The sequence below is a fragment of the Chiloscyllium plagiosum genome, unplaced genomic scaffold (assembly GCF_037043375.1).
Source record: "Chiloscyllium plagiosum isolate Xiang-an unplaced genomic scaffold, Cpla_swu_hap1 HiC_scaffold_2, whole genome shotgun sequence".
Taxonomy (NCBI): domain Eukaryota; kingdom Metazoa; phylum Chordata; class Chondrichthyes; order Orectolobiformes; family Hemiscylliidae; genus Chiloscyllium; species Chiloscyllium plagiosum.
In genome coordinates this window covers 78,982,077-78,996,233 of record NW_028270140.1, presented here as the reverse complement: position 1 = coordinate 78,996,233, position 14,157 = coordinate 78,982,077, and the positions used below count along the sequence as shown (strand labels likewise).

Here is a 14,157-nt window from a genome sequence, read left to right as displayed (position 1 = left end):
CCTAAATACCTTGAATATTTGCTTCAGTGACTTATTGACGAGCATCTAATTCCCTTTTTGTACATCTATTCTTCCCAAACCTCTGTCATTTGAGTAGCACTCTGGGCTTCCTCTAATTCCATAATTTCCTTTTAAAATGTAATTTGAAGACTTTTTGGAATGAATATGGGGGAATGTCCCTAAAGTCCATTAATACAGTGGGTCACCAAGAAATAGAGAATGGAAAGAATAGAGAAGGTTTTTTTAAGCTAAGGAGTGTAAGAAATGGGAAGTTGCTACTACAGGGAGTGGCTGAAATGAACAGGATGGATATATTTTTTAAAGAGAAGCTGTACAAGTGGAAGACTGGAAGTTGGCAAACATGGTGCCACTATTTAAGAAGGGCGGAAAAGACAAGCTAGGGAACTATAGTGAGCCTGACCTCTGGTGGGCAAGTTGTTGGAGGGAATCCTGAGGGACAGGATGTACGTGTATTTGGAAAGGCGAGGGCTGATTCGGGATAGTCAACATGGCTTTGTGCATGGGAAATAATGTCTCAAACTTGATTGAGTTTTTTGAAGAAGTAATAAAGAGGATTGAGGGCAGAGAGGTAGATGTGATCTATATGGACTTCAGTAAGGCATTCAACAAGGTTCCCCATGGGAGATTGATTAGCAAGGTTAGATCTCATAGAATACAGGGAGAACTAGCCATTTGGATACAGAACTAGCTCAAAGGTAGAAGACCGAGGGGGGTGGTGGAGGGTTGTTTTTCAGGCTGTAGGCCTGTGACCAGTGGAGTATAACAAGGATCAGTGCTGGGTCCTCTACCTTTTGTCATTTACATAAATGACTTGGATGTGAGCATAAGAGGTACAGTTAGTAAGTTTGCAGATGACCCCAAAATTGGAGGTGTAGTGGACTGCGAAGAGGGTTACCTCAGATTATAACAGGATCTGGACCAGATGGGCCAATGGGCTATGAAGTGGCAGATGGAGTTTAATTCAGATAAATGTGAGGTGCTGCATTTTGGGAAAGCAAATCTTAGCAGGACTTGTATGGTAAGGTCCTAGGGAGTGTTGCTAAACAAAGACCTTGGAGTGCAGGTTCATAGCTCCTTTGAAAGTGGAGTCGCAGGTAGATAGGATAGTGAAGAAGGCATTTGGCATGCTTTCATTTATTGGTCAGAGTATTGAGTACAGGAGTCGGAAGTCATGTTGCAGCTGTACAGGACATTGGTTAGGCCACTGTTGGAATATTGTGTACAATTCTGGTCTCCTTCCTATCAGAAAGATGTTGTGAAACTTGAAAGGGTTCAGAAAAGATTTACAAGGGTGTTGCCAGGGTTGGAGGATCTGAGCTACAGGGAGAGGCTGAACAGGCTCGGGCTGTTTTCCCTGGAGTGTCGGAGGCTGAGGGGTGACCTTAGATGTTTACAAAATTGAGGGGCATGGATAGGGTAAATAGGCAAAGTCTTTTCCTTGGTGTTGGGGCGTCCAGAACTAGAGGGCATAGGTTTAGGGTGAGAGGGCAAAGATATAAAAGAGACCTAATTGGCAACCTTTTCACGCAGCGGGTGATATGTGTATGGAATGAGCTGCCAGAGGATATGGTGGAGGCTGGTACAATTGCAACATTTAAAAGGCATTTGAATGGGAATATGAATAGGAAGGGTTTGGAGGGATATGGGCCAGGTGCTAGTAGGTGGGACTAGATTGGGTTGGGATATCTGGTCGGCGTGGATGGGTTGGACCGAAGGGTCTATTTCCATGTTATACATCTCTATGACTCTATGATTCTAAGTAGTTTACGGAGTTATGAGGGGATTTATTTAAGGGTAAAAATGGGAGAAAGCTCAAATGGAGTGTAAATGTACTTGTGGATTGAATGATGTATTTCTGTGTAGTGTATTATAGTTTTAATACAGAAGAATTTTGTATTAAAGCATCTATTAGCTAACAAAGACAAAGATGCCAGGGCTGTCCAAAATACTCTAAAGTAAATTTTGAGGTGTCATGATGTGACAAGGATGGTCAGTGTCTGATACCAACCTGCTTGGGCAGGGTGTGTAAGCAGTCACTGTCCAGAGTGTGTACCAAAATAGCCATCTAAAGAGGAAAGCAGTGAGATGGGACTGTCAGCCACCAGCTCTGATTTTCATAGCAAGAATTATTGTTATCCAGTTTCTGACCAGTGCATGGGAGACTAGGTCGCTGCTCAATGAAGTGAGATTAAGTGCTAATTGCACATTGCTCACTCATGAGATTCTTACCTCATTATTCAAAACTTTTTAATGCAGAATCAGATATATTTTCTCAACTGACTCTTAGCCACATCCTCCAGGACAGAGGAAAATGAAATCCTCCTTGTCAAGACTGTTCAGGATTTTTATTATTGCAATCGTGTCACCCCATTATTCTCTGAAACTCCAGAGGAAACAAATGTTCTTGAATTGTTGAAATATCTTAATTTTAACTATCCCTTTTTACTATGGTGAAAATAAGAAATGTTGGAGATCACAGTGGGTCAGACAGCATCCATGGAGAGAGAGCAAGCTGAAGTTTTGAGTTTGGATGACGTCACTTCAGTTCTGAAGAGTCATCTAGACTCAACGTTATCTTGCTGTCTGTCCACAGATGCTGTCTGACCCGCTGTGATCTCCATTTGTTGTTTACAGTATAGATTCCAGTATCTGCGGTAGTTTGTTCCTGCATCTTAATATTGTGTCATTTTTGTTTCTTCGCAATTTAACTTGATAATTTCAGTGAACTATGTTGTAATCAATGCCCAAAGTTCCTCTAAATAATTGAGCATAATCCAATTTTAGTTATTGAGACAGAAAATTTAATTTTTTTTCCCCTCTTGTCTTCCAACAGTTACACCAAGAAAGAATCTGATCTTCGTGGTGCCCAACTTCACATCAAAGATCTAGAAACTGCACTTCATTCCAAGGAGGCTAGCCTTGCCACTGCACTGGGAGGAAAGAATGCCCTTGAAGAAGAAGTTGAGGATTTGCAAGCTCATCTTTCAAAGGTAGCATTGTGACCGGTAACTGGAAAATTCTTTTGGAATTCTGAAGGACTGCAATTTTAATTTTCATCAATTCATGTTTGGGGAATTGCCATTACCTTTCCTTCTCGAGCATTGCTTTTATTTCATAAGTTACATGTATGTATTTATTCCTCTCCAGTGTGCAGTTCAGCAAGACCTCACTTAAAATTCATCATGCTGGTAATAATGATAAAACACACAACATTCAAAGTAATGACTGCATGTCCACTTCATGTGGCTTTCACTGTACTATTATTTGTCATTGTTTTCCTTACTTGTAGATTGCATCCCTCCACCCCTCAAAATTACCTCCTCCTCTAAGATAGTATGAATGTTCTTTCTCCTCACAATCTGCATGTTATGATTGATGTTTCAATGCCTTTTTCATTTTGTTATTTTATTTTCTGGAATCTGCAGATTATCTTTTCATTGAAGTCTCAGATCTAACCTTCTCTCCTAGGTGCTTTTATGAATTTGTGCTTAAGTTTTATGGTTTTCATTGCTTTGGCCAAAATTTAAATGCACAATCCTTGCTGTCCACCTTCCTTCCAACTGATCCATTTCATCCTACCTCCGACTTATCACTATCATCCCCCCCAACCTGCATTTACCTAATGCCTTCCCAGCTGCCTTGCCCACACCCACCCTCATATATTTATCTCTCAGTCCCCTTCTGGCTGCCAGTACAATACTTTTTACATTATGTCACTGCACTTGTACTTTGCTTATCATGTTATTTCTGTACACTGCATGGTCCACCACACCCAGATGCAGTACTTGCGTTAACAGTATAAGGTAGTTTCAGATTTTCTGTATGTAGATTGGTTAAAGCTCCGGTATCAAGTAGTTGCTTCTTAATTTGAATTTACTATTTTATTGGCAACCTTGAACTAGTTGCTTCCTCCTCTTGTCCTCACCGCTGGAATGATTCGATGCTATTGTGGAATATATGTTCAGTAAAAGCCCAGTGCCATTGTTGATTATTCCACAGGCTTAATTAGAAAATTACTTCTGAATTTTAAGAATAATCTTCACAATTGATATGTCTGATCAATCATCTCTTAGTGTATAGTTACAGTATAAATGCTTAGGATTTCATCAGATGATTATGGACTTGGTTTGTGCAAACTGATCAATAGGTAGAAACCTTTAGTATCCTTGTGAGCTGACGGATCTTTAACATGAAATTCTTCTATCTTAAAAATATCTACATAATATACTACACAAAAATCATTCAGTCCGCTACTGTGTTTGTTTCATTTGAGTCTTCTCCCATTTTTTTTCCTTCAATCCTATCATTGTAACTCCTTTTAAATGCTTGTGCATATTCTCCTTAAATGTATCCATCCTATTCACTTTAACCACTTCTTTGATAGCAAGTTTCCATTTTTTTATATTCCTTGGCTAAACTTTTCTTCTGCATTCTTTGCATTCTCTAATGGATTTCTTGATGACTGACTTGCATTAATGGGACATTCTCCCGGTATCCATTCTAGCAAAGTCATAAAATTAAATTTTAAAAGGGAAATTATGGAAGCCAAGAAAGCCCATTATAGAAACCTATTCCAAAGAAACAAGTCAATGTTACAACTGACCTTTCCATGTTTTTAACTAGTGCAGTCCAAAAGTAATCCAGTTTACCATGCTGTCTCGCATAGCCTTGTCATTTTCCAATTTTCCAATTTTAAAAAAATGTGGTAGCCTCAGACTCCTAAAAGATCATCATTCCATACCATTTACAGATTTCTATATAAGGAGGTTTCTGCTGGCTCCTGTCAGTTTAAAGATGTTGTAAGTATGATCTTGCCCCAAAAAGTTGCCTGTAGTCAAGGCATCTACAAATGTTTAAAATAATTAATGGTTGTGCTTTTTTTTTGGATAAATTAGCTGTGCAGTATATTTTTATATTTTTGGTTTCTTGAATTCTTGAAAATGATGAAGTGACCTCCTTTCCTGAAGCTGGAAGTTTCCTTGGCTGCGGTGAAGAAGCAACTTGAGGAAGAGACCCTCTTGAGAGTAGATCTTGAGAATCGATGTCAGAGCCTAACGGAGGAATTGGAGTTCAGAAAGAATGTATATGAGGAGGTAAGAATTCATGCTGTTAAATGTAATGCAATACTTATGAACCTATATTTACAGTCTGCAGTAAAGCTGCAATTGTCACTGATCTCCAATGGACCAAATGGTCTGTGCTGATTTATTATTTGAGGGATTCCCAGCACTCCAGCTGTAAGTTGATGGCATCAACCTATCTAGGCACCCAATCACTACATTTTTTTTCATGGACATTGGTGAAAGCTGTGTAGAATCGTAGAATCCCTACAGTGTAGAAACAGGCCATTCAGTCCAACACATCCTCACTAACTCTCCAAAGAGCATCTATTCCCTATCCCTGTAACCCTGCATTTCCCATGGCTAATCCACATCACCTACAAATGCCAGGGCAATATGGGCAATTTGGCATGGTCAATCCAGCAAATGGGCACACCTTTGGATTGTGGGAGGAAACCGGAACACCTGAAGGAAATCCATGCAGTTACTGGGAGAATGTCTGTCTGTGTGGAATTTGCAGTCACCAAGGCTGGAATTGAACCTGGGTCCCTGCTGCTGTGAGGCAGCAGTGCTAACCACTGCACCACTGTGCTGCCCAAAATAGATTATTTTTTACAAGTTGTCTTGTTTTACAAAGTGAGGCAGATCAATGAAGTTACAGCTATGATTGTTCTCTTTATTTTAGAAAGATTAGCAAGCTGTTGTGGAGCCATGACCTAAATCCAGCATTGCTCAGAAAGCATGTGCCAGCAGATCTCTGGTGTTAATAGAAAGACACTTATACTGCTGGGTTTGACAGAATGAACACCTCTGAGGCCAAAACTTTGTTTCAGTTCAGCAAGATTTTTTTTCTGTTCAGTTCAGAGAGCATGAGAAATTCCGAAGCAATTTTTACAATTTGTAGTTCAAGGAAGCCGTTAACTCCTCAGAATTGAGGGCTCTGAAGGGGGGGTCACTGGACTCAAAACATTAACTCTGTTCCTCAGTCCTGCTGAGTTTCGACAGCGATTTCTGTTTTTTGTTTCAGATTCCCAGCATCCTCCATTCTTTTTATTTTGGTGTTTAACTCAACAGAAGTGTCTTGTTTGTGAAGCTTCTAGTTGGGGAGTTTGGATAGAATTCTGCCAGTTATCGTAACTGAGAAAGCTTAGGGTGTCTCTGGTTTGCATTCATGAGAGTGGACTCTGAGAGGAATAATCAAATTGTCTCCACAATCTGGGAGAAAAACCAGAAGGAAGGAGTCCATTAAGTAGAAACACAGAATTGAGATAGGTGTGTAATTTCTCTTGACTTTATTTCTAACAGTGCTGAGAAGCAGGTAGAAATCTAGTAATGTCTGTGTTAAGATTTCCAAATAATATGTCTATTGTTTTCTTTGTATTAATAAACTGCCATTCCATTGTTAATGAATATATGTGCAATGTCATGTGGATATATTTTGGTGACTAACAACCATATTAATTATCAAAAGAAATTAATAAATCTGACAATCTAGCCTTCATTCTAGTGGTTGATTGTCTGTCTGGTGGTGTCACCAGTACTGGACAGGCAGGAGGCTGGAAGAAAACAGCAAGCCAGGCAACATCAAGAGGTGGAAAATTCGACATTTTGGGTGTAACCCTTCTTCAGGACTGGGGGTTGGTGTTGGGGGGTGCTGCAGATAAAGGGGGTGGCAGGAGCAGGGTGGTGAAATGGGGATAGGTGAAGACAGGTAGAGAGTACAACCTGATTTTATACTGACCAATCAGGAATGAATCCAGTAGGTGGCTGGGGAGGAGTGGAAGGGACTGGAGGGATGAGAAAGGCAGGTTATTTGACACTGGAGAACTGAATATTGAGTCTTCCAGGCTGTAGGCTGCCCAGGCAGAAGATGAGGTGGTGTTCCTCTGATTTACGGTTTGGTTCGTTGTGACCATGGAGGAGGCCAAGGATGGTCCTGTCAGAAAGGGAGTGGGAAAGGGAATTAAATGGGTGGTGACTGCGAGGTCTGTGCGGGCCCAGCTGAGATCTCAGCGAGCTGTTCCCTAAATTTGTTTGGTCTCCCCGATTATAGATGCTGTTGTGTGCTCTGCTTCATGGAGACTTACCTCATCTCTGCCATTCCCAACTCTGCCCTACAAGCTAACAGCTTCTCCATACATTGCATGGAATGCATGGCATCCTCTGGCAAGGCAAAGAGTGGTAGGGTATGCTTCCCAGTCAACACCACCTGGTGCTCAGATGTAGCCACCCTGACAAGCCATTGCACCCTTGGACCTAGAATACCTCACAGTAAAATACTGTCCCTGCTGCTACATTTTAGAGTTCACCTCTGCCATCCTGACAGAAGTCTACAGTGGATCCTCCATCCGAACGAGGTGGGCAGGCACTATTTCGTTCAGTTAATCGTTTATTTGGATTATTCGGGGTGGCGGCTGGGGTTGGGGGTGTGGTTGTGGGTGGATGGGGGACCGGGTTGGATTGGATTGGGGGAGTTGGACTTGGGGGACGAGGGCAGACGGGAGCGGGGCTCGCGCACGGTGTGCTGCTGTGTGCACTCCTGAATGGGGAGTGGACTTAGTGCTCGCTGCATCAATCCTATTGAACTGGTGGTGGGGGGGAGGGGTTGGAGGAGGCGGCACGTGTCAGCAATGCTGCAGGGCCCTTGCACATGTGTCTCCTCAGAAACAAACCCTGCGACGGAGGAGAAAGGCAGAGTGAGGAACAAGGAAACTTCAGGAAACACCGAGCCCCAGAGAAGAGGTGTTGAATCAATTAACTGAACGAAGTAGGGCCCACCCTTGTTCAGATAATCGAGATTCCTCTGTAATTGAATTTAGCTTAAACAGGAAAGCCATAATGATCTAATACTGTGCTCTACAAGAGAATTTCATTATAATTTTTAATGAGTCTGCCATTTAAGCAAACTAATCTTTTGCAGTCTGCAATTTACAGGTTAAAATGAGAAGATCATGCGAATGTGTAAAGGCATACTGGAGAGGAAGAGGCATTCAGAGGAGGATAAATGTGGTTAGGTACATGGGTGAAAGACGTGGGAAGGCTGGGAATCAGTGCAGGCGTACAATAGTTTGATGGCTTTTCCTCACTATCCCATGACTATACCTGGTAAAATCTAGAATACAGCATTTGTCCACACAAATGTTGACTTACGGAACAGGTTAATTTTCTGTGATTTGTCCTCTTTCCATTTTAGTTTGCAAGCTTTCTCTGCTGAGTCACTGCTTAATTCTCTTAAGATTGTCTTGATCTGGTATCCCTCTGTTGTCCAGATAGGTGGTGCAGTAGATGGCTATGTTCCCCATTCCACTGCTCTAAAGCCCACCCCCCAAACACAAAGATAGAGTCCCCCTTGTTCTCACATACAACCACACCCATTTCCGCATCCAACGTACCATTCTCCAACTCCAACTGGACCCCCACCACCAAGAACATCTTCCCCATCCCACCCTCTCTGCCTTCTGCAAGAACCGGTTTGCGACACTGAGCTTTTTCAGCAATTTCTGTAATTCATATATGATGGTCCTTGTGTATTCTTAGTGTAAGAATTGTATGAGCAATTGAAAATTAATTAGTTGGGCTTGTGGGGTGGCTCACTTACTTGTGTTTGAATCTACCCACTTTCACATGCAGGGGCTTGTCCTTTGCAAACAGTATGTCCAACAATAGTACCCTTTTTCAACTAAACAAAAGTTAGAGAGGGACAGCATTCACTATTGGAATCCCTTGAAATGCATGTTTTTATTTCAGAATGAGCCTAATAAGATCTTAATAATCAGAATGGTGGTGCAGCTTGAAGTGCTAGATAACCCCCCTCTCCTGTTCCTAATTTGTTCACTGTCAGAATTCAGCCTCTGTAATTTATCTACAGGCAAAATCATCAGATCCAAAAATGGTAAGCTTATGAAACTGAAGCAATTTTAATCGATTCTTCTTAGAGTCATAGATGTGCAGCATGGAAACAGACCCTTCGGTCCAACCCATCTATGCCGACCAGATATCCCTTGTAGATACTTCAGATTTCTTTGTAATTCCAATGTATGCTCAGTTTGCTCAGCTAGTCTTGATGCTGTAGCTTTCCATGCAAGTACTTTTCCCAAAGCAAGTCTGGTCTAGTGAATTCATATTCTGGACAACATCCTTTCAGATTCCATCTGCTATTTTCTTACTGAGATGTGAGCATTGGTATTTGTTTGGTGTCACTACGCTGTATGAATTTGTCTCTTTTCTTTGACTCCAGGAAATCAAAGAAACCAGAAAGAGACATGAGACCCGCCTGGTGGAAGTGGATACAGGTCGTTTGGTTGAATATGAGCACAAGCTGGCCAAAGCTCTCCAGGAATTGAGAGAACAACATGATCAGCAAGTGAAAATCTATAAAGAAGAACTAGAGAAAAATTTCCACGATAAGGTACCAACCTTATTTATCCAATTTCTGTGATGGAGTGTACAGGGAAGAGTGATCCACTGTATCAAAATAAAGGAAAAGTTACTGTGTAGGTTGGGATAATTTTGTGCTGTTTTTAAGTCATCAGATATTTCAATTCAGACAACTTTTTTTTTTTAAGTGATGAAATAAATATAACCTTCTCTTCAGCCCTGGTCCATAGTTATTGTGCTGTATGCTGTTACAATCTTTATATGATGGCCTGCCCACATCTATCTGCAGAATACTCAGATGTGTGTGTAAACTCAGTCTTTATGTATCAAACAGCAAAATGATTTGCTCTTTTCTTAGTCTTTTTAACCTGCATTTTCAATCTGTCATTATCTATAATACCTACATTCATTGGTTGCTCTTGAGATTTTATTATTTGCAGTAAATTTCCTTCAGTTTATTTTTTTCTGTTATACTCCATCTATTTTAACTACATTTGCTACACTTCCAAAATTAGAGAATGGTCCTGATTTTGCCCTCAAAAACACATACATCCGAGCAAAAACCAATTTTGACATTTTACTCCATAGCAACCAATAACTTTTGAGAACAGTTTTACTGAACATTGAGTGTTCACCTGTATGTGGTAACCAACATGTAGATAGTACTGGTTCTTAACAATTACATTCCAGCAAATGGTTACATCTATAATTTCAAATTCACTGAGATGTGAACAAAATCTTTTCTTCTGACACTGGAAATATTTGACTCTTTCTTTCAGTTTTTTTGTTTTTGGTCTTGCTCGAGTTTTTAGAAGATTTAGTTTTATTCTTCATGGAAAGTAGGCATTGTTGGCAAGACCAGCATTTGTTGCCACTCCCTGTTTGTCATTTGACTAGGCTTGCTAAGCAATTGCATAGGAAGTTAAATATCAACCACATCAGTCTGGAGCAATGCATCAGGCTGATATGACCTATTTCCTTCCCTAAAAAGACATTTGGATGAGTTTTTAACAACAATTAACAATGGTTATCATCGTTGTTATGAGACTAACATGTAAACTCCATTGATAAATATGGAGCATCTAGTGCCATCGTGGAATTCTAACCCATATCCCCTCAGAGCTTTATCTTCTGGATTATTAGTTCAATGACATTATCACTAAGCTGCCATTTTCCCTGAGAGTGACTTTAAAAAAAAAAATAAGAAATTACTTTGTGTTTAGTTTTGTAGCTAAGTGGTGTACAGATTCAGGTGTGACTATTGTAGTTACTGTGGTCTCACTTTAACAATGCATTATAACTGCAGTAATTAAAGACTTGGCTCTCGTGGTGCAGTGGTAGTGTTCCTACCTCTGAGCCAAAAGACCTGGTTTCAAGTTCCACCTGCTTCAAAGATGTGTAAATAACCACTGAACAGATTGAATTGGAAATGTTAAAGACTGCCTACTTCCATCTTGGTAGTGTCATTCATCACAACCCCTGTTGCATTTAACTGCTCTAAAGTATATAGTCATCATGCCTTTCTTTACTTGCTAGACTCTTTCATTGCAGTGCTGTCCTGGTTGGCCTCCAATTTGTATCCTCAGTAAAAGGGAGGTTATCCAGAACATTTTTCAACATACTCAAATCTGCACCAAATCCCATTCAGCTATTACCAATGCTACTGTGCCTAGTCTAGTGATACCTGCTAACATTCTCACTGTTGGTTTTTACATCCTTCCATGGAGTTGTATCTGGAAATCTCAGTCTTCTGCAATCTATTCAAATCCCTACATGGCTTCCAATTTTGACCGCTTTGTACCCACCATTAACAGTGTTAGCTTCAACTGCAGAGAGACTCTTCTCCTAACTCACTGTCCTTCATTTGGGTATTCCTCAGCCTCTGTAACCAAGTTTCTGACAGCTATCCTAATTTTGCTAGATTTCTAATTTTGCTTGATAACTTGCCTTTCATCATCTTGATGTTTTGGTCCATCTTAAAATTGGGAGGACTTTTTAAATGAAATACACTACATTTATTAGTTTCCCCCTTATCTGTCCTAGTATTCACAAACCCTGATTGTCAATGACTAGATTAGATTAGATTACTTAGTGTGGAAACAGGTCCTTTGGCCCAACAAGTCCATACCGACCCTCCAAAGAGCAACCCACCCAGACCCATTCCCCTACATTTACCTCTTCACCTAACACTACGGGCAATTTAGTGACTCTTTTTCTAAAACTCTTTAACATCAAAAATTGCACTTCTGTGTCATTAGTTGTGATATTAAAATTGAAAGGAAATTGATGGCATAGTTAAATGACTCAATGATGAAGCATTTTTTGAGGAAGTACAGATTATGAAACTTCCTGAATGTGTTTTTCAGCTTGAGAATGCAAGGCTTGCCTCGGAGATGAACACTAGGTCAGCCAAGGCAGCTGAAGAGGAGCTGAAAGAAAATGTAATGAGGATAGAGAGCCTCAGCACTCAGTTGTTCAACATGCAAAAAGATGTAAGCAAGTTTTTATTTATTCCATTTAAAATACAATTGGTAAGTATCAGTACTTTTAATTATTCTAATCTCATCCCGCTTCCTTCCCATAGGCTAGAGCTTGGCAAGAAAGAGTTCAGGAGTTAGAAGATGCTCTGGAAAAAGAGAGAGATGGAAATCGCAGGATGCTGACTGAAAAGGAGAAAGAAATGGCTGAGATGAGAGCGCAGATGCAGCAACAGCTAAATGAATATGAAGATCTTTTGGATGTTAAGCTGGCATTGGATATGGAAATCAATGCATACAGGAAACTGTTAGAGGGTGAAGAAGAAAGGTAATTCTAGAACTAATATAGCATCATACATTGAAGTTTAACTTTTATGGAAGCTCTGAGGGAATCATTTTTAACATGTACAATTTTTGTTTCTGCTAAACCTGACTCCTCCAATGTCCAACACCAATTTCTGCTAGCAAAATTTTAGTCTCTCTGCATTTAAATAATATTGTTTATTTGGTTCTTCCCCCTTTCTTGAATGGATGTATTATCTTTATTTGACTACTGCTGGCACCTTTAGTGAATTCAGGAAGGTCACAACCAATGTATTTCCTATCTCTCCTACCATTTCATTTTGAGATTCTGGGATGAATGTCATCAGAAATGATTGGCTACTATTTTTGTTTTGTTTGTGTTATCTACAAAGTTTAAATATTAACATGGAAAAGATGCATCCATGGCCAGGTGATGCTTAGTTGTACACAGAAGAAAAACATCTCATTAAACACCTCTAATGTTCCAAAGTATTCCATATCCAATTTACTTGCAGTGGTGTTGACCATTACCCAGTACCTACAGACCAAACAGATTAGCCACTGTCTCTTAGCACATCATTTATTGATTCAAATGACAGGTTGCTTTGCAATTTCATGCCATTTGAAAATGATGTAGCTTCCAGGTTTCTTTGGGCTACGTTTTTCCGATTCTTCAGCCAGAGAGTGGTGGGCCTGTGGAATTCATTGCTGCAGAGTGCAGTGGAGGCCAGGTCACTAAATGTCTTCAAGGCAGAGATTGATAAATTCTTGATGTCACAAGGAATTAAGGGCTATGGGGAGAATGTGGGTAAGTGGAGTTTAGATGCCCATCAGCCATGATTGAATGGCGGAGTGGATTCGATGGGCCGAATGGCCTTCCTACCACTCCTATGTCTTATGGTCTTAAGGTCCATGGGACAGGGGACTTATCAGCTTTTGGTTCCACTAGTTTTCCCAGCACTCCTTATCCCCAGTTGACTTTTTTATGTTCCTCCCTTTTTAGCTTTGGAATTTCCAGTGTTCTTGGAATTTTTTGTGTGTCTGCTACCTTGAGGCTAAGCATAGAAAACCCAATTGATGCTTCCACCATTTCCATGTTTCTTATTTGCCAGTCTTGCCCTTTTTAAGGGATCGATGCTTATTTTAGTTATGTTTCCTTTGTAAATACTTGCAGAAACGTTTGGTTTGTTTGTTAACTCTCTTTCTCTTTTTACTTAATTTAATTGCCTTTGCATTTATTCTTTAGCAATTCTTGACACACCATGAGCATGTGTGGTGCGTTTTTACTTAAAATGTTATATTACCTCAGCAAGTGATGTGTCCTTCTCATGAAAACTTTTTCTTCTTGGCATGTGTCTTTGCAGAATATTATGAAGTATCCTTCCTTCTCTCTCTCCTGTGTTCCCCACCATTCCAAACACTTCATCTCTACTGTTCAACTTTTTATAACCTATTTTCAAAGTTCACTTTGAACAAGTCTGTCATCGTATCCTGTAAATGTCATTTATTTAATTGTAAAATGCTAGTTTTAGATCCACAATTCTCACCCTCGGACTGAATATAAAATTCATCATGTCAACATCACTGGCTAAAACTTCCTTTACTATGAGATCATGAACTAAACCTGTCTCACTGCGCATTTACCAGGTCTAAATAGCCTGCTTTCCATTTGGTACTGCACTAATTGTCCTAAATATGCTCTTCATCCTATTCAGACTATCATTACCAATCTGATTCATCCAATCTGTACAAAGAATAAAGTCCCATGATTACTGTATCTCCCTTTTTCTACAACACCCATAAATTTTCTTTTGTTTTACTGTTTAATTCCTGTGAAGAGTCTGTAAACTACTTCCACTTTGTTTAAACCTTTTTCTATTTCTACATAGCATTCTTCTGAAATAAGGTAATTTCTCTCT

The 14,157-nt window shown here is 40.1% G+C and overlaps 1 protein-coding gene across 1 annotated transcript in view; it reads left to right on the top strand.

The window, feature by feature from the left end:
* lmnb1 (lamin B1) overlaps positions 1-14,157 on the top strand; it is a 62,918-nt gene that overhangs the window by 38,390 nt on the left and 10,371 nt on the right. The window contains exons 2-6 of the mRNA XM_043711992.2: positions 2,855-3,011; positions 4,989-5,114; positions 9,319-9,489; positions 11,825-11,950; positions 12,043-12,263. Coding sequence (XP_043567927.2) covers positions 2,855-3,011; positions 4,989-5,114; positions 9,319-9,489; positions 11,825-11,950; positions 12,043-12,263 — 801 coding nt within the window. The remainder of the gene's footprint in view (positions 1-2,854; positions 3,012-4,988; positions 5,115-9,318; positions 9,490-11,824; positions 11,951-12,042; positions 12,264-14,157) is intronic.